This window comes from Salvelinus fontinalis, chromosome 9, assembly GCF_029448725.1.
Source record: "Salvelinus fontinalis isolate EN_2023a chromosome 9, ASM2944872v1, whole genome shotgun sequence".
Lineage (NCBI taxonomy): Eukaryota > Metazoa > Chordata > Actinopteri > Salmoniformes > Salmonidae > Salvelinus > Salvelinus fontinalis.
Genome location: NC_074673.1, coordinates 50,842,310 through 50,868,012, shown reverse-complemented (window position 1 = coordinate 50,868,012; position 25,703 = coordinate 50,842,310). Strand labels below are relative to the sequence as shown.

At 44.1% G+C, this 25,703-nt stretch overlaps 1 protein-coding gene across 10 annotated transcripts in view; it reads right to left on the bottom strand.

Annotated features, from left to right (window-relative positions):
- LOC129862804 (inositol hexakisphosphate and diphosphoinositol-pentakisphosphate kinase 1-like) overlaps window positions 1–25,703 on the bottom strand; it is a 67,082-nt gene that overhangs the window by 4,436 nt on the left and 36,943 nt on the right. For 2 of the 10 annotated variants that reach the window (XM_055934789.1, XM_055934790.1), the window contains exons 21-29: window positions 24,625–24,739; window positions 24,244–24,351; window positions 23,967–24,083; window positions 23,752–23,889; window positions 22,233–22,335; window positions 20,597–20,725; window positions 18,562–18,624; window positions 2,706–2,843; window positions 1,387–1,506 (exon numbers count right to left, since the gene is read on the bottom strand). In XM_055934789.1, coding sequence (XP_055790764.1) covers window positions 1,387–1,506; window positions 2,706–2,843; window positions 18,562–18,624; window positions 20,597–20,725; window positions 22,233–22,335; window positions 23,752–23,889; window positions 23,967–24,083; window positions 24,244–24,351; window positions 24,625–24,739 — 1,031 coding nt within the window. The other 8 variants (XM_055934791.1, XM_055934792.1, XM_055934794.1 and 5 more) reach the window with 6 other exon arrangements.

Sequence of the window (25,703 nt, the reverse complement as noted above, 5' to 3'; positions counted from 1 at the left end):
CCATTTTCTAGCTCTGAGTTTCTACTTTTATCCAATGCAAAAAACATTTTTTTTAAAATTTTGCTACATAAGACCGAATCGAGGCGGTCGTCACATATTTCAAATTCTCTCTCATTGACAGACGGGCGAGTGTCATCATGACATGCAGCACTTTGGGGTGGACACCCACTTGTCTCAATCAATGAGAGAAGATTGTACATAGACAAGATGGCAGAATACACATTGTTGGACTACTTCATGGAGCCAAACATGGATTTAATTGAATAACAGAGAATTTTCTAAATTCAAACAAACCCCTTGCAATTAGACATGGAAGTTAAGAAGACGTGTTGTCTTCCAAGTCGAGAATTGAGGACGTATTGACAATTAAAAAGGTTGTTCTGAAAATCTCTATGCTACGTTTAACATTACCTACCTAGTAACGCCTATCAGCCAGCTGGAACAGTAATAATGGTCTGACTAGGCAACATTTTTAATAGCTACTTCTGTACTAAATTCAGTTGCACTGACTATTGGGAAAATAAACAATGTCACGCCACCTCAAATGAAAACAAAACTGCTAATCATCTAAGCGACACTTCTAACATCCAGCATGTTTTCTACTCCTCCTCCACACCATAATAGACATTAAATGGGTTATGAGGAATGAGGAGAGAGAAAGAGAGACTGAGAAAGCAGCTCAGAGCAGCTGTTGAAGCAATCCTAAAATACTGGTAAAGGGCCAAATGAATCACCATGTAGCCCACTGGAGGCACGAGTGGGAAGGGAGGGAAGAGGGAGGCGGGGCACCGACAACAACGGACCCCAGTGACGAGTCGGAGACGGCTCGGAAAAACTAAGTGGTGTTATTATGCCGAGTCCTACTTTACTGAAGTCATAATTGATCGCGTCTCTCCTCTTGGCGATGAAAGACACAAACACAAGGCTCTCATTTAGTTTGACAGATTAAGGCCCAGCAAAGCAGGATTTTTATATTTCATGCTGTGGGGAAAAAAAAACTCTCTCTCTCTGCCTGGTTATGGGTGCTGGTCATGCTGTTAGCCTGTGTCATGATCATTAGGCAGTAATAGGCAACAAACGGAAGAAAACACTGGGGACAAACAAATGGGGAGGTACTAATGGGATTTATTAAACATTTTCTATCGCATGCCCTATTGAACATAACCCTGCTCTAGGACAATGTAAGTGTGGCTAAGACTAAGCATTGCTATTGTGGTGTTGGATCCTAAAACAATCCCTTTTCCCTACCATCATTTTCATGTTTGTAGATCTGATCTACCCATGAGGTTGGGAGGAGCGTCCGCCATATTGCTTACACCCATCTGGGTAAAGGCTTGGGGTGGTGGTCGGACGGACACGGAAGAACACGGAGGTCAGTATACTCACAGCATAGTGGGTGGGTGGGGGGCCGAACAGGAGTTTCTGAGGAGGAGAGGGCCTTTGGTGGGGGGTAGGTGTGTGCCTGGCCATACCCCTGGCTTGACGTGTCGAACAAGACAGAGAGAGCTGGAGGGAAACGATAAATGGTGTTTATATAAGATGTACACTACTAAACATTATATTAGGAGACCTACAGGGGATATGTATTATATGCCACTGAGAAAGACACTGATGACTCGGACACAAAATATACAGTACATGACCAAAAGTATGTGGACACCTGCTCAGCAAACATCTCATTCCAAAATCAATTAATGTGACATTGGTCCCCCCCAGGTCAGTCAAGTTCTTCCACACCAATCTTGACAAGCCATTTCTGTATGTACCAGGCTTTGTCATGCTGAAACAGGAAAGGGCCTTACACAAACTGTTGCCACAAAGTTGGAAGCACAGAATTGTCTAGAATGTCATTGTATGCTGTAGCGTTAAGATTTCCCGTCAGCGGAACTAAGGAGCCTAGCCCGAATCCTGAAAAACAGCCCCAGACCATTATTCCTCCTCCACCAAACTTCACAGTTGGCACTATGCATTCGGGCAGGTAGCGTTCTCCTGGCATCCGCCAAAACCAGATTAGTCCATAGGACTGCAAGATGGTGCAGCGTGATTCCAGAGTCTAAAGGCGGACAGCTTTACATCACTCCAGCTGACGCTTGGCATTGCGCATGGTGATCTTAGGCTTGGCCATAGAAACCCATTTCATGAAGCTCCCGACGAAACAGTTATTGTGCTGACGTTGCTTCCAGAGGCAGTTTGGAACGCGGTAGTGAGTGTTGCAACCGAGGATGTTTTTAAGCACTTCAGCAATAGGCGCTTCCGTTCTGTGAGCTTGTGTGGCCTACCAACTCGTGGCTGAGACGTCGTTGCTTCTAGACATTTCCGCTTCACAATAACAGCACTTACAGTTGACCGGGGCAGCTCTAGCAGGGCAGACATTTGACGAACTGACTTGTTGGAAAGGTAGCACCTCTATGGCGATTGCATGACTATGTGCTCAATTTGATCCAACTGTCAGCAACGGGTGTGGCTGAAATAGTTAAATCCATTATTTTGAAGGGGTGTCCACATACTTTTATAGTGTATGTATTTGTTAGCTTGTTCCCAGATCTGTTTGTACTGTCTTGCCAACTCTTATGGTCATTATCACGCCAATGACCATCGGAGTTTGCAGGACAGCACAAACAGAATGTGGATCAGGTCCGGAGTGTGCAAGCTAGGCATGTTGCTTCTGGAAAGCGCCAAATACCTACCTTGACTAGAATACCTACCTTTCATGGTCTTAGCGTGGGCGTCGCTGCTGTCCTCACACACAGCATTGAGGAACTCGTCCACCTGCTTGAGGGAAAGCGAGTTGTGCAGCGTCTCCAGTGGGTAGATAGAGGGCACCATGGAGCAGCCTTCGAAGCCTGCAGCGGGGAGAGGAGACACACAGTTGCACCACCCCTCCATCTGATCAAGGAGAAGTGGCGATACAGTAATCGAGCATGTAGCCCATTCCCCCAATGGCCCGGATCACCATTTCTGGTAGTTAAACCACTTGATGGAGAAAGGTAGACATGGGTGTCTTGCAGTGCACCATGCGAGGACCATGCCAAAATCCAGCCAAGTCATTCACACTAAAGTAGCAAGCCATAGAGACTCAACTAAAGACCTGTTTTGCATTGCGAACGGCGTACACGTCCTGCGCCGAGGCCTAGTGTTGTGTGACGACAGCCTTTTCTCACAGACACACACACACACACACACACACACACACACACACACACACACACACACACACCTTTGATATACACTGCAGCCCAAAAGAACACCACGATGGAAGCGATATCACCACACAAACACAAGGAATGGATGAGGTCAAGCTATACATCATCCAGTCATCATCCATCCATTTCCCAGAAAACATGCAGTCACAGCCTTGCATTTCACCCAGAACTGTCCAACGTGTTGTACATTAAATCCCAACAGTACTTTTAAATGATCAGCAAACAGCTTCAACGGTCCGCATTCTAGTCTTCCGCTGATATGTTAAATCTTCCCCAACAGACTGACAGTTTAATTGAGATTAATCAACATGTTAATGTGCTTTCTCAAGAGATAAGCCACAAATAACCAGTAAACTTAGTCAGGATGGACTGCCACCAACCCCAACGATCACACTGTGGCGAAGCTTTGCTGGAGCTTTAGAGTTTGCTGAGCTTCAGCCATAAGCAGTTCCAACATCATCATTAAATCTGGGCAAGCCAAGGTCAGAGTAGAACATGAGGGTTTTGCCTGCCAAAGTCTTCGATGACAACGCTAAAGAATATCGACCCTGACTTCTGTGGAAAGGCCTGTAGCCTCAAAGAATCTCAGAAAAGGTCCTAGGGATCCTGTTAAAACATGTTCTAAGACAACAACAAAAACCTTTCAGCTCAGAGTAGGTTTTAGGGTGATAAGACACTGCTCAGAAACTGAGCCAGGTGTAAAATCAATTCATAAAAGTTCTCAGCTGGTACTTACAATAGTTTGAGGTAGCGCAAATGAAATATTTTGATTGTTGAAAATATGGGGAATAACCAATCGCAGAGGCATCACCAGCTGTGAACTCTATAGCACGCTTCAGACAAAATGTACATTTCAGTCACTTAGCAGACGATCTTATTCAGAGCGACTTACAGGAGCAATTAGAGATAAGTGCCTTGCTAAAGGGCACCGACAGATTTTTCACAGTGAATGTGACCAAAACTTTGACATATCTTTAGTTTGACACTATCACTTTGCCTACTCTTAATTCTTCCCTAACATATTGGTATGCATACCTTTAAAAAAAAACTATTCTGATGGTTGTTTAAAGCAGAATTTTGATAGTATTACTGTTCTATCAACACACTCGTCACTCCCGTTTAAAAATTCTAAATCACTTGGGCACAGTAGGCATCAAGACACTTGCATGAAACATTTTGAAGGGTCTATCATTTTCATCGAACACAATCAACATGGATTCCTTCAAAGCAAATTTTTTAACAATGTGGTATTGCGCTCCAAAGGGACAACTTGAAATAATAAAAATAAGTGATTGTTTATTAGCCTAATGGTTATGAGTAAAGTATTTAAGCATATCATGTGAAATAGTCCTTGTAAAATAATTGTCAAAAGCGCAAGATACAGTTGAAGTCGGATGTTTACATACACTTAGGTTGGAGTCATTAAAACTCGTTTTTCAACCACTCCACAAATTTCTTGTTAACAAACTACAGTTTTGGCAAGTCGGTTAGGACATCTACTTTGTGCATGACAAGTAATTTTTCCACCAATTGTTTACAGACAGATTATTTCACTGTATCACAATTCCAGTGGGTCAGAAGTTTACATACATTAAGTTGACTGTGCCTTTAACAGCTTGGAAAATTCCAGAAAATGAAGTCATGGCTTTAGAAGCTTCTGATAGGTTAATTGACATCATTTGAGTCAATTGGAGGTGTACCTGTGGATGTATTTCAAGGCCTACCTTCAAACTCAGTGCCTCTTTGCTTGACATCATGGGAAAATGAAAAGAAATCAGCCAAGTCACTAGAAAAAAAATTGTAGACCACAAGTCTGGTTCATCCTTGGGAGCAATTTCCAAACGCCTGAAGGTACCACGTTCATCTGTACAATCAATAGTACGCAAGTATAAACACCATGGGACTACGCAGCCGCCATACCGCTCAGGAAGGAGAAGCATTCTGTCTCCTAGAGATGAACGTACTTTGGTACGAAAAGTGCAAATCAATTCCAGAACAACAGCAATGGACCTTGTGAAGATGCTGGAGGAAAAACGGGTACAAAAGTATCTATATTCACAGTAAAACGAGTCCTAATCGACATAACCTGAAAGGCCGCTCAGCAAGGAAGAAGCCACTGCTCCAAAACTGCCATAAAAAAAGCCAGACTACGGTTTGTAACTGCACGTGGGGACAAAGACTGTACTTTTTGGTCTGATGAAACACAAATTGAATTGTTTGGCCATAATGACCATTGTTATCTTTGGAGGAAAAATGGGGAGGCTTGCAAGCCGAAGAACACCATCCCAACCGTGAAGCACAGGGGTGGCAGCATAATGTTGTAGGGGTACTTTGCTGCAGGAGGACTGGTGCACGTCACAAAATAGATGGCATCATGATGCAGAAAAATTATGTGGATATAAACATCAAGACATCAGTCAGGAAGTTAATGCTTGGTCGCAAATGGGTCATCCAAATGGACAATGACACCAAGCATACTTCCAAAGTTGTGGCAAAATTGCTTAAGGACAACAAAGTCAAGGTATTGGAGTGGCCATCACAAAGCCCTGACCTCAATCCTATAGAAAATTGGTGGGCAGAACTGAAAAAGCATGTACGAGCAAGGAGGCCTACAAACCTGACAGTTACACCAGCTCTGTCAGGAGCAATGGGCCAAAATTCACCAAACTTATTGTGGGAAGCTTGTGGAAGTTAAACAATTTAAAAGGCAATGCTACCAAATACTAATTGAGGTTATGTAAACTCTGACCCACTGGGAATGTGATGAAAGAAATAAAAAGCTGAAGTAAATCATTATCTCTACTATTATTCTGACATTTCACATTCTTAAAATAAAGTGGTGTTCCTAACTGGCCTAAGACAGGGACTTTTTACTGGTATTATATGTCAGAAATTGTGAAAAACTGAGTTTAAATGCATTTGGCTAAGGTGTATGTAAACTTCCGACTTCAACTGTATACTGTTGCATGTACAGTGCCTTCGGAACCGTTGACTTTTTCCACATTTTGTTAAGTTACAGCCTTATTCTAAAATGTATTAAATTCATGTTTTTCCTCATCAATCTACACACAATACACAATAACGACAAAGCAAAAACAGGTTTTTACACATTTTTGCAAATGTAAAAAAACACAAAAAAAACAGAAATAGCTTTTTTGCATAAGTATTCAGACACTATGATATGAGACTCAATTGAGTGCATCCTGTTTCCATTGGTCATCCTTGAGATGTTTCTACAACTTGATTAGAGTCCAATTGTTGTAAATTCAATTGATTGGACATGATTTGGAAAGGCACACACCTGTCTATATAAGGTCCCACAGTTGACAGCGCATGTCAGAGCAAAAACCAAGCCATGAGGTTGAAGGAATTGCCCGTAGAGCTCCGAGACAGGATTGTGTCGAGGCACAGATCTGGGGAAGGGTACCAAAACATTTCTGCAGCATTGAAGGTCCCAAAGAACACCGTGGCCTCCATCTTCCCCCATGGAAGTTTGGAACCACCAAGGCTCTTCCTAGAGCTGGCCGCCCAGCAAAACTGAGCAATCGGGGGAGAAGGACCCTTGGTCAGGTAGGTGACCAAGAACATGATGGTCACACTGACAGAGCTTCAGAGTTCCTCTGTGGAGGTGGGAGAACCTTCCTTCTGGACGACCATCTCTGCAGCACTCCTCTGGTCTGATGAAACCGAGATTGAACTTTTTGGCCTGAATGCCAAGGGTCACGTCTGGAGGAAACCTGGCACCATTCCTACAGTGAAGCACAGTAGTGGCAGCATCATGCTGTGGCAATGTTTTTCAGTGGAAGGGATGGGGAGACTAGTCAGGATTGAGGGAAAGATTGACGGAGCAAAAGTGAGCGAGATCCTCAATGAAAACCTGCTCCAGAGCACTCAGAACCTTAGACTGGGAGGAAGGTTCACCTTCCAACAGAATAACCCTAAGCACACAACCAAGTCAACACAGGATTGGCTTCGGGACAAGTCTCTGAATATCTGTGAGCGGCCCAGCCAGAGCCCGGACTTGAACCCAATCTAACATCTCTGGAGAGACTTGAAAATATCTGTGCAGCGACTCCCCATCCAACCTGACAGAGCTTGAGAGGATCTGCAGAGAAGAATGGGAGAAACTCCCCAAATATATGTGTGCCAAGCTTGTAGCGTCATACTCAAGAAGACTCTAGGCTGTAATCACTGTCAAAGCTGCTTCAACAAAGTACTAAGTAAAGGGTCTGAACACTTATGTAAATGTAATATTTTCAGTTGTTAAACATTTCTAAAATATGTTTTTGCTTTGTCATTATGGGGTAGTGTGTAGATTGATGAGGGGGGAAAAAACTATATAAATCCATTTTAGAATAATAAATGTGGAAAAAGTAAAGCGGTCTGAATACGTTCCGAATGCACTGTAGATCTAGATTATTTAAGGCTTGATTATATAGAAATATCAAAAGGTTCTTTCAATAACTCCAAAGCAATAGCATATGGCGCAGGAACCACGGACACGTTGCCTTTTTTCTATAATCAAGACACCTGCCGGTAACTGTTAACTGGTTAGGCCAGCTCATGAGGTCTCCCAAACATCTGTCAACTAGGTAGGACTCGCATCACTAAAGAGACATATATAGCTATTGTTTCTACCCTTAAGAGTAGGAGTAAAAGGCTCTATTCTCATCACTTACGACCATTTTTCTACTCTGAGACGCTTTGTGGATACGGCCCCTGATCTATAGCTCCCTTTGCCTTTCCCCTCTCTCTCTGCTTGCCTCGGTCTGTCTAGCTCCGTCATTTCTTCTCCCAGTCATTCCATCTGTAGTTCCCCCTCTTTGTGCTGCAGCCTTTCCCCTCCATATGGATATCAAATTCAGCTCACATACCAGATGCAGTGAGAGGAGAAGACTGATGCTACACTGCACCATTCATTCACTACCTGTGAGACATGGTGGAAGAGCACACAACATAGAACTACACTATATATTCCAAAGTATGTGGACACCACTTCAAGATAGTGGATTCGGCTATTTTCAGCCACACCCGTTGCTGACAGGTGTATAAAATCGACCACACAGCCATGTAAACTCCATAGACAAACATTGGCAGTAGAATGGCCGGTACTGAAGAGCTCAGTGACTTTCAACCATCATAGGATGCTACCTTTCCAACAAGTCAGTTCGTAAAACTTCTGCACTGCTAGAACTGCCCCGGTCAACTGTAAGTGCTGTTATTGTGAAGTGGAGACGTCTAGGAGCAACAACGGCTCAGCCGCAAAGTGGTAGGCCACACAAACTCACAATGTGAACGCCGAGTGCTGAAGCGCATAGCTTCAGAGCATAAACTGCCTCTGGAAGCAACGTCAGCACAAGAACTGTTTGTCAAGAGCGTCATGAAATGGGTTTCATGGCCAAGCAACTGCACACAAGCCTAAGATCACCATGCACAATGCCAAGTGTCGGATGGAGTAGTGTAAAGCTCGCCACCATTGAACTCTGGAGCAGTGGAAACGCGTTCTCTGGGAGTGATGAATCACGCTTTACCATCTTGGCAGTCCTACGGACGAATCTGTGTTTGGCGGATGCCAGGAGAACGCTACCTGCCCGAATGCATAGCGCCAACTGTGAAGGTCGGTGGAGGAGGAATAATGGTCTGGGTCTGTTTTTCATGGTCCGGGCTAGGCCCTTAGTTGCAGTGAAGGGAAATCTTAACGCTACAATGACATTCTAGACAATTCTGTGCTTCCAACTTTGTGGCAACAGTTTGGGGAAGGCCCTGTCCTGTTCCAGCATGACAAAGCCCTCGTGCACAAAGCACGTTCCATACAGAAATGTTTTGTCGAGATCGGTGGGGAAGAACTTGACTGGCCTGCACAGAGCCTTGACCTCAAACCCATCAAACTAATTTGGGATGAATTGGAACACTGACTGCACGAATGCATTTGTAGCTGAATGGAAGCAAGTCCCTGCAGAAATGTTCCAACATCTAGTAGAAAGCCTTCCCAGAAGAGTGTTAGCAGTTACTGCAGTTACTGTTATAGCAGTAAAGGAGGGACCAATCCCATATTAATGCCCATGATTTTGGAATGAGATGTTCTACGAGCAGGTGTCCACATACTTTTGGTCATCCACTGTATTTGTGCTGTCGGTCTTTATCCTTGCATAAGCTCAAGCAACACATTACAGGCAGGGTTGGGGAGTAAAAGATTTGTAATCCCTTACATGTAATCCTTTATGTTACAAGCTAAATTATTGTAATCAGATTACATACTTCCTAAAAACTAGATGATTGGGCCTCCCGGGTGGCGCAGTGGTCTAGGGCACTGCATCGCAGTGCTAGCTGCGCCACCAGAGTCTCTGGGTTCGCGCCCAGGCTCTGTCACAGCCGGCCACGACCGGGAGGTCCGTGGGGCGACGCACAATTGGGCTAGCGTCGTCCGGGTTAGGGAGGGTTTGGCCGGTAGGGATATCCTTGTCTCATCGCGCTCCAGCGACTCCTGTGGCGGGCCGGGCGCAGTGCGCGCTAACCTAGGGGGCCAGGTGCACGGTGTTTCCTCCGACACATTGGTGCGGTTGGCTTCCGGGTTGGAGGTGCGCTGTGTTAAGAAGCAGTGCGGCTTGGTTGGGTTGTGCTTCGGAGGACGCGTGGCTTTCTACCTTCGTCTCTCACGAGCCCGTACGGGAGTTGTAGCGATGAGACAAGATAGTAATTACTAGCGATTGGATACGACGAAAATTGGGGAGAAAAGGGGATAAAATAAAAAAAAATAAAAAAACTAGATGATTACTTTTAAATTCAGAAAGGAAAAAAAATCTAAAAATTATTTCTCAATGACATTCTAAATCAGCATTGAAAAAAGGCACAAGTTTACGTTTGTTCCACCTGATCAAGTCTGGCCAGAAGTCAAAGACCACTATGATGACACACCAAATGGGTTTGATGGATTGCAGGAAAAGGCTTTTGTAGGCTACAGTCCAAGCTATGCCTTCCAATGGTACGACTGCTGTCGGCATCCAAATATTATCCAACTTGAATAAACGCTTGGAGGTAAGGATGACAGCAGTGGTGTAGTCTACGGCGATACGGATATCACTTATTATTTTTATTCTACATTGCGCATTGATGTGAATCACACTACTGCGCTCTCATTTAGCTATTTGCGCCTTACGGATTGTGGTTGTTGTGGATGAATGATCACAAATCTAAATGTGTATTTGAACCCAATAACGGTTGCATTCAAGAAGTTTAAGCTGCCTATCAATCATTGTTTTTGAAACCAGTGGACAGCCAGTGAAACATGTGCTCGTAACAGCTGCACAGTGCGTTCCCGGACTATGGAATAACAGTGGGGCATTTATTGCTCTATTTAATTAATGACGATACAAATGTAATCCATAGGCCTAATGGACACATGTTCAAATGCACACACTTTAGATAGACTTTAAAAGGGGCCATCTGTAGTTGCTACATTCATTTTTGGACACACACACACACATAAATATATATATATATACACAGGCACCTGCAAGTTCCCAGACATTTCTGGGGGGGAATGGCCCTAGCCCTCACCCTCCGATCCAACAGGTTGCAGACATGCTCAATGGGATTGAGAGCAGGGCTCTTCGCTGACCATGGCAGAACCCTGACATTCCTGTCTTGCAAGAAATCACACACAGAATGAGCAATATGGCTGGTGGCATTGTCATGCTGGAGGGTCATGTCAGGATGAGCCTGCAGGAAGGGTACCGCATGAGGGAGGAGTATGTTTTCCCTGTAACGCACAGCGTTGAGATTGCCTGCAATGACAACAAGCTCAGTCCGATAATGCTGACACACTGCCCCAGACCATGACAGACGCTCCACCTCCAAATCGATCCCAATCCAGAGTACAGGCCTCGGTGTAACGCTCATTCCTTCGACGATAAACGCGAATCTGACCATCACCCTGGTGAGACAAAACCACGACTCGTCAGGGAAGAGTACTTTTTTCCAGTCCTGTCTGGTCCAGCGACGGTGAGTTTGTGCCCATAGGCGAAGTAGTCGCCGGTGATGTCTGGTGAGGACCTGCCTTACAACAGGCCTACAAGCCTGTCCAGCCTATTGCGGACAGTCTGAGCACTGATGGAGGGATTGTGCGTTCCTGGTGTAATTCGGGCAGTTGTTGTTGCTATCCTGTACCTGTCCCGCAGGTGTGATGTTCGGATGTACCGATCCTGTGCAGGTGTTACACGGGGTCTGCCACTGCGAGGACGATCAGCTGTCCGTCCTGTCTCCCTGTAGCGCTGTCTTAGGCGTCTCACAGTACGGACATTGCAATTTATTGCCCTGGCTACATCTGCAGTCCTCATGCCTCCTTGCAACATGCCTAAGGCACGTTCACGCAGATGAGCAGGGACCCTGGGCATCTTTCTTTTGATGTCATTCAGAGTCAGTAGAAAAGCCTCTTTAGTGTCCTAAGTTGTCATAACTGTGAGCTTAATTGCCTACCGTCTGTAATCTGTTAGTGTCTTAACGACTCTTCCACAGGTGCATGTTCATTAATTGTTTATGGTTCATTGAACAAGCATGGGAAACAGTGTTTAAACCCTTTACAATGAAGATCTGTTTAGTTATTTGGATTTTTATGAATTATCTTTGAAAGATAGGGTCCTGAAAAAGGGTTTATATTCCATTGATTCTTCAAACATTTTTATAAACACCTCATGAGTTCAACTGTTACACTCCATGAGATCCCAAAGTATAAGCTTGTTTTACTCCAATGTTGGGAAATATTGTACATGTTAACTAACACTGCATAGCCTCATATCAAAATTATTGTTTTAACCATGTTATCATGGATGCTCAGTCCTTGCATCCATAGCCCTGTCTATTCATCTAAGAGTGACTACATTTCTCCAGGCACATCCATCCCTCAGATTTTCACCAAAACAGAGGCGGGGCAACCGTTTTGTTATCGTTTCATCTGTGGGTTTGCCCTTTAAAACAGTTAAACAATAGGCTTATAGCAAATGCAGCAAATGCAGCATATGGCATTCATTTCACACATGTAAATAGCACTTTTCAGTAGTGCTCAAAGCATGCCATTCCATGAGTGCAGCATTTAATTTTCAACTTGAATCAATGAGCCCAATCAGTCACCCATGACAACAAAATCATAAACAGAGTAGGGCTGGCTAATAAGTCCTTAGTTTTGGGGTCATGCTCAGGTAAAACAATTTGGCTAATCTATACTTCCAAGTCCTATTCTTGAAGATCAAAGGGTATAACATTTATTGGAATGACTGGAATTCTGATAGACTTTGGTTTTTAATTTAAAGATATAATTTAATCGTATTATATGTAGTAGAACGCAATGGGTTAGAGGAAGTCAAACATCCATATATGGCAGCTATGTAAACTTTAACATTGACTTATCCGGCAATCGAAGTGGTTCAATTGCTAACACACATTTTTTATTTTCTTCTAACGCCTCTTAAGGGGAAAGTAATCTAAAAGTAACTGAAAGTAATCCGATTACGTTACTGAGTTTGGGCAATCCAAAAGTTACGTTACTGATTACAATGTGGCAGGTAACTAGTAACTAAACAGATTACATTTCGAAAGTAACCTACCCAACCCTGGTTACAGGTCTTTCACTGATCCAGATAAACCCCGAAATGTGTTTTAACCATGTACGGTGGTTCTCTCAGTTAATATAAGACATTATGGTAGCTGTATTTAGCTTTCAAAGGCCATAATTTCTTTCGCCTGCTAGCCAAACTAAAGACAACATCATTTGCTAGCTAACACAACTCTCAAAGAATTCAAGTTCCCGACAGCTACAAAAATAGCTGGTTTGGCATCTTTAAAAAATCCAGAGCACCTTTCAACAGCCTCGTATTATTTCAGGATTCTTTTAGTCCGGTACATACAGTGCCTTCAGAAAAGTATTCATACCCCTTAACCCATTCAAAATGTTGTGTTACAGCCTGAATTCAAAATGTATTACAAATATTTTTCTCACCCATTTACACACAATACCCCATCATGAAAACATTTGGAAATGTTGCCAAATGTATTGAAAATGAAATACAGAAATCTCATTTACCTAACGTATTGCCCAAAGGGTGTGAATACTTGAAGCACCACCTTTGGCGGCTAGTAAAGCTTTGAGTCATTTTGGGTGTCTATCAGCTTTGCACATCTGGATTTGGGGATTTTCTCCCATTCTTCCTTGCAGATGTTCTCAAGCTATGTTAAGTAAGATGGGCAGCAGCGGTGAACAGCAATCTTCAAGTCTTCCCACAGATTTTCAAATGGTCCTTCTTGCCCGGAGGGCTAGCTCTAGGAAGTTTTTTTTTCTACCCCCAATGATGGAGACCACTGTTCTCTTGGAAACTTTCAACACTCTAGAAATTGTTTTATACCCTTCCCCAGATATAATTGTGATGAGGCATATATCTTGGAGCTCTATGGACTGTTCCTTGGACTTCATGGTATAGTTTCTGCTCTGACATGCACTGTCAACTGTGGGACCTTATAAAGACAGTTGTGTTTCTTTCTAAATCATGTCCAAACAATTGAATTGGCCACAGGTGGACTCCAATCAAGTTGTAGAGAAATTAAGGATGATCAAAGGAAATTCCCCTTTCCCTTCCCATTTGGAGTGTCATAGCAAAGGGTTGTGAATACTTATATCAATGAGATGTGCATTTTATTTTCTTCAATACTTTTGTAAAAAAAATTAAAACATGTTTTCACTTTGTCATTATGGGGTATTGTGTGTAGACAGGTGAGAAAAAAAGTATAATTTTAATCCATTTTGAATTCAGGCTGTAACAACAAAATGTGGAATAAGTCAAGGGTTATGAATACTTTCTGAAGGCACTGTACATTGCTTTCTGTAAGCATGGCCAACAAAACGTGTGTAACAATTGTAACCAAGGTGTAACATGGCAACCTCATATGTTGCTAGCGGCAATGATGAAAAACGCACTATGATTTTGAAATAGTACCTTATATTTTTAATATTTAATTGTGCAACTTCACAAGTTTTGAACCACTCAGTGTTCATATTCAACATCTACATAATGATGTTGAAACTTTTCTGTTTTGCTTCCTGGGTCACAAAATGCCATTTCTGAAGGCTTTATTTTGTGTGGGTGGCACTTAGACTAGCGGTAGAGAGGAGGGAGATCAAAATAAAAGATGGCGTGAGAAAACGTCAGGCTGACAATTCATGTGCGCCCAGTCAATTACATATGTAAATGGAGTATCATTCTCTTCCAAGTCTACCAAGAGAATAGTAATACAGTATGAAGTGCTTCCTAAAATAACTAAAGTGATTTCCTGTACAGCTACAGAGCTCTGGGCTGATGTCTAGTATTCTCAAGGGGGGATGCGTAGGCACAAAAGGGGGACATCGATTCATGCTCCAGAAACTCCCCTGAAATCGGTAGTTTACTGACAGACCACCGCTTAATTAGCTAATGACCTAGATATTCACCACAGACAGATCTTAGATCTTGCCAAAAGACCAACATATCATTAATGGATTCTCAAATGGTACCCAGTCAGAACCTCCCATAATGCAGTGTCACCATCATTCCAATTAAGTATATCTGAAGCAACAATCTTGACAGGCAGCTGTCCCAAAAGGACTGTACAATAGTTGTATGTGCCATTTCCCATTCATCCCCACCTGTTCATAGTGTTTGCTCTGTTACCCCAACCTAGGGGGTAGCATGCATTGCACTTCACTCAGCAGCGGAAACCCTTCTAGAAGAGGTTTGTCCATGGTCATTCAATATTAAAGCCATGTAGACTTGCCAACATGCAGAGGCAGTGCTGGTTGTCGTGCAGTTTCCAGAGCAGGGGCTGCACAGAATACGGCATCAGGTAGGATTGCCTTTTCTTTTTCTGTCAAGCCTGATAAAAAGATCTCGAAATGAAATGAAAGCTGGCAAAAGATCCTTTTGGATGAAAAGCCTCAGCAGCAAAATGAGTAAGGGGTATCGATCCATCGATAGGAGAAGGAACACCCCCTTTATAGTTGCCACTGCTGCATTTTCTGGCAGGCATGCAGATAGACAGAGCAAGAGACGGGTTAAGAGACAGACATGGAAAGAATAGGGCAACAAATTAGACTGATGCCATACTCATGTAGACAGTGATACCGAGTTAGACAAAAAAAAACGAATGAAGACAGAAGAGACGGGGGAAAAAATGAAAAAAAGGGGGGAGGGAAAAGCAAAAACAACAAGCCTGCATTGGCAGCACCCCAGCACTGCATGAAGGGGCGGAGGGGAGGACACGGGAGGTCTACAGAGGGCTGACCGTAGATGCACTCGGGGAGGTCTTGGCCGGACACCAGCCAGTTCCTGAGGAGGCGCAGGTGGTAGGGGCACTGGTGCAGGTGGTGGGCCATGGCCCTGTCCAGAGAGGCCAGAGGAGGGCAACACAGGAGGGCCGGGTCAGTGACGAGCCCCTTCAGCAGCTGGGCTACAAGATGCTCGTCTAGGGACTCTGAGGAAGAAGAGGCAGAGCGAGGAAGAGAGCACAGTGGAAGAGGAGCAAAAGAAAAAGGCTGTAGGTGGGCCAGCATGTGCATAATGCTAAAGGGGCAGGCACTCGTTTTCATTCAAAAGAAACAAGGCTACAGGTCCCAGGCTCTCATCCACTCAACTGACACACGGAGAGGAAAAACAACTCTCCAGAGCTACGGTTCTCACCATCTGATTATCACAGGGTAATGCTGGGTAATGGGTAATGTACATTGGAAGCCTAAAAATGGAAGAAATGCTTACAGGCATGTCATGCCATAATGCCTCTCTCCTCTCCACGAATTACCAGTAGTCACAAGGCTTTTCTTGGACTCCCCAACACCACACCTGTCTCAGAAGATCAAAGAGCGATGCTTTCTTTCCAGAAAACACTGAACTACCAAACAAGGCATCAATGTTTTCATGTGGAATCAAAAAAACAGCATTTTTATCTCAAAGGGAAATGGAGATCATAGAAAATGGGAACACACCTGAAGACCCTATGAGTAGTACCTATAACCGCCTCAGAAATACTGTAAACAATTGAACAGACGTAACAATATCTCCCTGAGACAAAGATTAGCCCAATGTCAATCTCAAATAGTTCCTTTGATCTCATGCATCATTCATGGCAACACAGGATTGTGTGACTGTGGACGTCTGACTTAGAGAGAGGTCAGGACAAAGGCAACAGGTGTTAATGGGCAGATGGAGTGGGTTGGTTACGTGAATGAGGTCTGTTGAGTACTGTAGGTTGTTACTGTGCATCAGTAACGGGAACTCCCTGTTAGCGCCCAATTGAAAAACAAAGAATCAGACCAAAGAGACACAGAAAAGCCATTTATCCACCCCACCTCTCTTTAAGTACTGCCAGTTTAAATAGCTTAATTCATACTTCATAAGTGACGCAGGTCCAGACCGTACTGTATCCAAACCCACCTTTCTATATACTGCATGGGCTGCACTGTTTAAGGCCTCATATAAAAACACTGATCACCGTAGCCATCGCAGTGAGTACCAGCAGAAGTCCATGCAAATCTCTATCAACACAGACACAGAAACCATGTGTGGAATCTCTCAATTACGGAGGCTATGCATAGTCCATCTGCTCCTCGTAGTCAGATGATCCGGGCACTTGGATGACATACAATACTGCTATTCGGGAAACTCACTCAATCTGTTTAACGGAGCGAGCGGAGAGCAAGGCCCAGAGTCGGCAGTTTGAATGGGTCTCTCCATAAACCAAGCTACAGAAGAAGTCCCAAAACATGTATATTTGTTCACGTCGAACAATGTCGTGCACAAATGCTCACCACTGTTATTTTCCCCCATCGTAGCAGCTCAGCTCCAATAGGTTGGGCCAATCTGACTGCCATCAGAGGGTTCATCCATGCATGACGAACCCATCACTGCTGCCTGGACACCTAGGCCATGCCAAGTACCAATATCTTTAATAGCGCACAGCAAAGTACATAGCAACAAGACTAGATTGAGACCAGGAAAAGAGATGGGAGAAATGAACGGTCGGTCAACCCCCCCTCCCCCTCAATGGGCATTCTTGATAACGGAAGTTTCCGGTGATTAAGTGACATGGACACATAAAGCAACACATATAGGGCAACATCTCTTCCATAGAACGTTGTAATGTGAATGCCCTTTCTGTCAACCACCAAGTGGTACAGCCACGTTTGAACGCCAAACATGAATTCAAATGAAATGAATAGATTCAACCCTTTCCTCCACTACCCATTGTTTGATGCTATTATTCAGTAGGTTTAGCACAAACTCCGTTTTCATTGGGTCAAACTGAAAGGTCTATCGCGAGTCGAACAAGAGATTTTAACAGTAATTTCATGTGTAAAAAGTTGTTCTTTTGAAGGCTATTCATTAGCTTTAAACACGGGTTATCCTAATCTAAAAGTAGACCGGAATGGTGGAGGGGCTAACCATCTCTCCAGAGAATGGGTTTGAATGAACAAAAAGGAGCATGTGAGGATAAGTAATATGTATACACAGCAACACATGGTGATATATCAAAGGGGATATATTCCATATACAAACACTGAGTGTACGAAACATGCTCTTTCCATGACATAGACGGACCAGGTGAAAAGCTATGATCCCTTATTGACGTCACTTGTTCAATCCACTTCAAATCGCTGTAGATGAAGGGGAAGAGACAGGTTAACAAAGGATTTTTTAAGTGTTGAGACATGAGACAATGTATGTGTGCCAGTTAGAGGGTGAATGGGCAAGACAAAAGATTTAAGTGCCTTTGAACAGGGATATGGTAGTTGGTGCTTGAGGCCCCCGGTTTGTGTCAAGAACAGCAACGCTGCTGGGTTTCACACGCAACAGTTTCCCGTGTGTATAAAGAATGGTCCACCACCCAAAGGACATCCAGCCAACTTGACAACTGCATTGGAGTCAACACAGGCCAGCATCCCTGTGGAACGCTTTCGACACCTTGTAGAGTCCATGCCCTGACGAAGTGAGGCTGTTCTGAGGGCAAAAGGGGGTGCAACTCAATATTAGGAAGATGTTCCTAATGTTTTGTACACTCAGTGTATATCCATCCTGTAGGAAAATGGTGAGTCAGAGAGACATATATTAACAGATAAATGCAGTGTAGAGGCCGGTAAACACAGATGTTGTTAAGAATGAACGTTGAAACCAAACAGATGGAGACAGGACGTCTTGTGAAGTAGAAACTCAGAGAAATTGAGATCTTGATATTACGATGAAATTACGCAGCCAATTTCAAACCCAAATAGTTTCCCCCAAAAGACATGCAAGATAAAAGGGAAACTAAGGAGTGGCGAGGTATACTTGAAAAAAGGCAGACATACCGTTAGTCGGATGCCTGGCAAACGACACAGAAAATCTCTTTACTGCCGGCATAGAGAACAGCTCTGAGGAAATAAGAAGGGTAACTGGCGTTACTGGGGATACATGCTACCTGTGCACATGCCTGTATCTAGTGTGAGTGCATATGTACCTACGTGTGTTTTCCTGACCCCCATGTGTCTTTAAACGAATATATTTCTTTCTCTCTTTATTCTTTATTTAACTAGGCAAGTCGGTTAAAGAACAAATACTTATTTACAATGACGGGACTCCCAATCACGGCCGGTTGTGATACAGCCTGGAATCAAACCAGGGTCTGTAGTGACGCCTCTAGCATCTAGATGCAGTTCCTTAGACTGCTGCGCTACTCGGGAGCCCGAGTAGGTCCCCTCTATAATGCTGCAGCTAGGTACGGTAAATGTGTGTCTGTTCGTGGTGAGTGATATGCAGCATGGGAAGGCAGCATGGAAGAATTGGTAATGAAGGAACAATGGAGAACGTGGATGGGATGAAAAATGATGATTATGGTTGTTTTGAATGGAGACAGAGGACTGACATTTGGCACTGGTGAAGTGGGCATTTGCGGAAGTTACCAATAGCCTAAAATGTACTTCAATCTTTCTGGAACAGTCTTTTGAGTCTATTCTCTATAAAGAATATGCTACGATAAAATTATCTGGAAAGGAAACATTCAGTGATGGCAACAGATTTAACAAAAACCTATATTAAAATAGTGTAACCATCTGGATTTGAGAGCTGTGACTATAAACACAATCCTTGCTCATTTGTCTTTGTAAACGTACCAGTGCCTTTGGCCAGCATTATGTGTGTGTCTGTGAGAGTGCGAGTGAGAGATTGCAAAAACACACAAACACAGAGACAAAACCCCCATCACCAGAGAAAAGCCTTGGTGTTATTCTAAACCCCACACATCTCTAGTCTCATACAAGCAAAAGATGTAACATCTTCAAGCATAATATTAAAGCGACCATTTCTTAAAGTGTACCTAATATCAAGTATACGGTGAAAGCAAAGTGCACAGTGACACCCATTGGACAAAAAGGGCACTTCAATCCGCAGTGGAACAATCGTTCCTCTTCACATGCAGGTGGCAGGTCATTTGTTCTTCATATTACATACTGTGCAGTTACTATCAGGGTGCTGGCTGATCTGATGACAAGAGGTAGGTGTCAGCTTTTGGATTAAATTAAGCCAATCATTGTGCGCCAACATTCCAAGCCATATGCCCTGATGAAAACATTTGCGATAATCAGAGCTCAATTTATATGAGGCCCCCCTGGTGGCTATAATAATAGTCAACTCCCCATTTCACTCTATAGTGAGTCAGGAAATTGTGGTATGCAAAGGGGAATTATGCAATGCTGGATTAATGGATCTCAAGGCAGATTTGATCCTAACCTTCGCTTCCCTAAATTAAGGTTAATATAGAAAATTCCCTGTTGATTAACAAATCCTTTTACCCCCTAGTTATGACATGACATGCACACTGATACAGAATATATACAATTGTATAAACAAGATTTACTTAGCAACCTAATCACACACCGGTTATGTCATGTAATCAAAGGAAGGCCATGTTGCTTTGATTAGGAGAAGCAGGATTACTGGTCATGGGTAACGCATTTGATTGTGTGCAATCCAATACCAATCCATGCTCAGCATGCAATGTATAAAACCTAAATTCTTAGCATATAATCACAATTGTGGTCACTGCTCATGCTGTTGGGGGATCACTCAAGCAGAGGATTGTTCTAGAGGCAGAAGGATAGAGGGGGGAAAGGAGGGCTCTCGGATAATTTGGGTGATCAAATAACTTCTTGTCCACTAAGGTTGGGAAGGAGAGACAAGAGTGTTTGAGCAGGAACTAAAATGGCAGATATGGCGGACATTTGACATTTCAGTTTTTTTAATTTATTTTTTTACAGGCACCATGTACGGCATTTTCAGCGGCCATGTGAAACGACAGGAGTTAGATAGCGGTCGATAGAGACAGAGATGGATAGAGGAAGGACGTACCATCTCCAAAAGGCAAACCGGGGGACAAGGGGGGTTTGCGGTGGTGGGTGCGGACGTAGTCCCGCAGGTTGGGGGCGCTAGAGGACACCCCCAGGACAGAGGCACTGAAGAGGCCCGAGCACAGGGACCCTGTTGTGGAAGAACCGCGGGGTGGGAGAGAGGAGAGGAATGGGGGATGGGGTTAGTACTCATTGCACACCATGCGGTTCTTAATAAGAGCAGTTCAGTGTTGCTAAGGGGTGTGTGTGTCTGTTTATGAATAGAGTGGAGCACACAAACGAAGACCACTCCTGACACCGGGCCCCTAACCCCTCCTACAAGAAAAATAGATAAGGCCTCTCCTTAAGGTCTCCCGGGATAGGAGACTGCCTAAAGGCTTTACACTTATATCAACAACTAGTAGGACCACAGACAAAGGAAGACATGGATTTAAGAAATAAGGGGGCTTTTTAGTATGAATACAATGCAATACAATACTAATGAGAACCTAATATAACAAAGTGGTCAAGGACTGTGGGGACAGAAACATTGCTATTGTCACAAATAACATAGGTTTTCTATAACCATCTGTTCAATTCCTAAAGCAGTTGGCATAGAAACAGTCACAGCAGAATAAGAATGCACCTTTATTTTTCCTTTATTCTGCTCTAAAGTGAGCTGTGCTGGAATCGGTGGATTGGTGGGATGCAGGGACAGCAACAACATTTGAATGGTAATTTCAAAACAGGTTGACATAATTGAACAAGCTTGGTGCATACAGTACAGTAGGAGAATGGAAAAGCAGTGGAAAACACATGCACGGGTCAAACCAACCTCAGCCCGAGTTCACATCAATGAGATGCATCCATTGCACACTTTTATTTGTTTTATAAGGGCTTAGTAAGGTGTGAATATCACTGTGTTAGAAAGTGGCCGGACGTAACAAGCACCTCCAAATCCACGCACGGGGGACTAGTTGTATCTGCGGTTAAATTGAATCAACTTGTGGAAGATTCCTTGCTTCTCTTGACAGATGAATGTAAATGGAGACAGACTGGAATAGCATCCAGGGGGGGCTCTGCGGAGCCCAGGCCCCCATATATAGAGCCCTATTGGCAGGATAGGTCCTTGGTGGTGGGGCTCTAAGGCTATGTCCCAAATGGCCCCCTATTCCCTACATAGTCCAGTACTTTTGACCAGGCCCATGGTGGTGCACTATAAAGGGAATAGGGGGGCCATTTGGGACACAGCCTAAGATGCATTCTCTCCATTGACCTCTGGCCTACATAGTCTAAGCCTGGGAGCTTTGGCTGCTGGACCTACCTACCATTATGGAGTCACGGCAGCTATGCAGCCATCAGAAAGAGAGAGGAAGAAAAGGAGCGAGAAGGAGAGCGTGAGAGAGACAGAGGGAGGCAAAAGACAGAACGAGAGAGAGAAAGGGAAAGAGAGGTACAGAGAGAGAGAAAGGGGGGAGAGAGAATGAGGGGGCCGGAGAGAGAAGGAGAGAGCAACAGAACGAGAGACAGAACAAGAGAGTGAGCGAGACACAGAGAAAGAGGTCATTCACATGACCCAAAGAGATTAGTGAGTGCTGATGACAGCGTTGCAGAAATATGACAGTGGCAACAGTGGTTGACAGAAACCAGATACCCACCTAGGCCAGTCGGTTTGATCTCAGGAGACTGGCGCGAGCAGGAGGGGAAGAGGCGGTAGGAGGCGCCCTTGGAGGAGGAGCCGGAGGTGGTCTCGGAGAGGACCTGGGTGGGGAAAGGGAGACTGTCACAGTGCGACAGACCGAGACTGTCACAGTGCGACAGACCGAGACTGTCACAGTGCGACAGACCGAGACTGTCACAGTGCGACAGACCGAGACTGTCACAGTGCGACAGACCGAGACTGTCACAGTGCGACAGACCGAGACTGTCACAGTGCGACAGACCGAGACTGTCACAGTGCGACAGACCGAGACTGTCACAGTGCGACAGACCGAGACTGTCACAGTGCGACAGACCGAGACTGTCACAGTGCGACAGACCGAGACAGACAAACAGCTGACACTTAGACAGGTAGCGAAATAACCAAGCAGTCACTAATGGAGACATCAAATCAAATGTTATTAGTCACATGCACCGAATACAACAGGTGTTGTACACTAAGGACCTTACAGTGAAACGCTTACTTACGAGCCCCTAGCCCCTAGTGCAGTTTCAAAAAATACGGATAAGAATAAGAGATAACAAGTAATTAAAGAGGAGCAGTAAAAAAATAACAATATATACAGGAGGGTGGGCCGGTACAGAGTCAATGTGCTGGGCACCAGTTAGTTAAGGTAGTATGTACAGTTGTAAGCTTACATACACCTTAGCCAAATACATTTAAACTTAGTTTTTCACAATTGCTGACATTTTATCCTAGTAAAAATTCCCTGTCTCAGGTCAGTTAGGCACACAGAATGTGAAATGTCAGAATAATAGTAGAGAGAATGATTTCTTTCAGCTTTTATTTCTTTGTGGTGTACTCCTCAATGCCATCGGAAGAATCCCGGAACATATTCCAGTCTGTGATAGCAAAACAGTCCTGTAGCTTAGCATCTGCTTCATCTGACCACTTTTATTATTGATCTAGTCACTGGTGATTCCTGCTTTGATTCTGGCTCGTAAGCAGGAATCAGGAGGATAGAATTATGGTCAGATTAGCCAAATGGAGGGCGAGGGAGAGCTTTGTTCTTTTCCCTCTGGTTGCACATTTAACATGTTGATAGAAATTAGGTAAAACTGGTCTCCATTCATTTGTAAAAACAGACGCATTACTTTACTAAGGATCCACTAATAGGGACGGGCTACATAGAACGTTAAAATGCTATGTAGCCTGAGAAGCATTGGATTTCCGTAAAGTATTACAAAATTAAGGTTTGTCTCTTTCTATGTGGGTTTGGTCTATCACAGCAATACAATATCTGAACAGATGAAAGCTGTGCCTGGGTTGTGTTTATTATTATTATTAACTCAAACAGGTAGGAACTACCTGGACTTATCCAATAAGAAACATACATATTTTATTTTCCATTGCAAACGGTTTTCCGTTGCGTGCACCAAAAGACACCACCCTAAAATGTGGAACACACTACATTTGGGACAGGGGACACAATAACTAATATGGCCCTGATCAAGTACCTCCATGGAGCCAGTCTTGCGGTTGCGGATCATGGGTGATCTTCTGATGCTGACTAGCTCAGAGAGAGGCAGGGCCCGGTCAGGCTCGTCCTGTGATAGGTCCTCCAGACTGCCTTGGTTGGTCTGCTTCTCCTGGTTCTGGATTGGATTAAAGAGACCGATGAGGGGGGCTGTGGACAGACACACCCACCCACCCACACAGACACCACACAGACCTCAGCGGAGGCAGGGCGGAAGCCAAAGCCCAGAGGGACGTTCTCCTCGTCCTCACAGCTCTTCACCCCGGGACTGAAGTGGAGCTCCACGTGGAAACGCTCCTCTGACCCGGGGTCCTGTTCAACACACACGGAAACACAAAACATAAGCAATGATGCTATACTACAGAGAGAGGAAGAGACACATACCGACAGGAAGGTACCGTAATAGTACCAGGTGTAGTCATACTTCAGAAAGAAAAGACGACTGACATAGGGACAGAGAGGCCGAACTGACCTTGTTGTTATCCTCATACAGCATGATGACTATCTGAGTCATGTAGTTGAGTTCAGAGACGGCACTGAGGTAATCCATGGCCTGTTTCCACTGCTGGTCCTTCACCTCCTGTCACACACACAAACACACTTCACATTATAACCAGAGAAAACTACACCTAAAAAATATTTTCTGATTTTGAACCCAAGTCTGCAATATTCATGACCTTGTGTAGTATCACAATTGGTACTTCAAGTGAACCATCCCTTTACAACAACTAACCTGGCCCCAGATCTGTGTGTTCCATCTTGTCAACTCCTAAGCTATGATCAGTCACTATTATCATGCCAACTAGATTTGGGACCAGGCTACTTTAACAACCCCCCTGCAGTGACAACGTACATCCAGTAGTCCGCCGTAGCGGAAGATGCTGAGCAGCGAGTGGACATGGCTCTCGCTGGTGAAATAGAGGCGGGTCCGGACGTGACGCCCTGGAGACATGACCCCCCGCGAGTACCTGAACCACCAGAGGGAATGAAAGACAAAGGGTGATCACTTACGGGGGCTCTAGAGACACACCTCAATGGCGGGTTTACTGGATAGAAACTGAACCTGGGACAGTGGCTCACTCAGTGGTAGTGGTACATAGCCAGACCTGGTCCTAGGAAAGTGGAACTCACTACTCAACACGGTGTAATAAGAACTGCTCCTAGGGCGACCGTGGTTCAAATACTATTTAATACTGTTTATTGCAATTACTTTCACATACATTTTTAAGTAAGTATTTCATTACAAAATACAAGTAGAATATTGGAAATAAGTGTGTTTTCAAATACAAATATTTAAATACTCCATGCATTTGAACCCAGGTCTGTTTGGTCCTAGGGGTATTTGAAATGCATTTGGAAATAATTTAAATATTCAACTATCAAATAAAATGGTATTTATTTGTTTACATTCGCCAAATAGAATAGGTGTAGACCTTACTGTGAAATGCTTACTTACAAGCCCTTAACCAACAACGCAGAGTAAGAAAATGCTAATTAAACCCAAAAAAAGTAACATAATAAAATAATAACCAGGATATATACAGGGAGTCGATGTGCGGGGGTACGGGTTAGTCGAGGTAATTGAGATCATATGTACATGTAGGTAGGGGTAAAGTGACTATGCATAGACAGAGTAGCAGCAGCGTAAAAAAGGGGTCCAATGCAAATAGTACGGGTAGCCATTTGATTAACTGTTCTATTGACCTAGACTTGGCGCTCCGGTATGGCTTGCGGTACCAGAGAGAACAGTTTATGACTAGGGCTTTAGTCTGACACCACCTGGTATAGAGGTCCTGGATGGCAGGAAGCTTGGCCCCAGTGATGTACTGGGCCGTACGCACTACCCTCTGTAGCACCTTGCGGTTGGATGCCGAGCAGTTGCCATACCAGGCGGTGATGCAACCAGTCAGGATGCTCTCGATGGTGCATCTG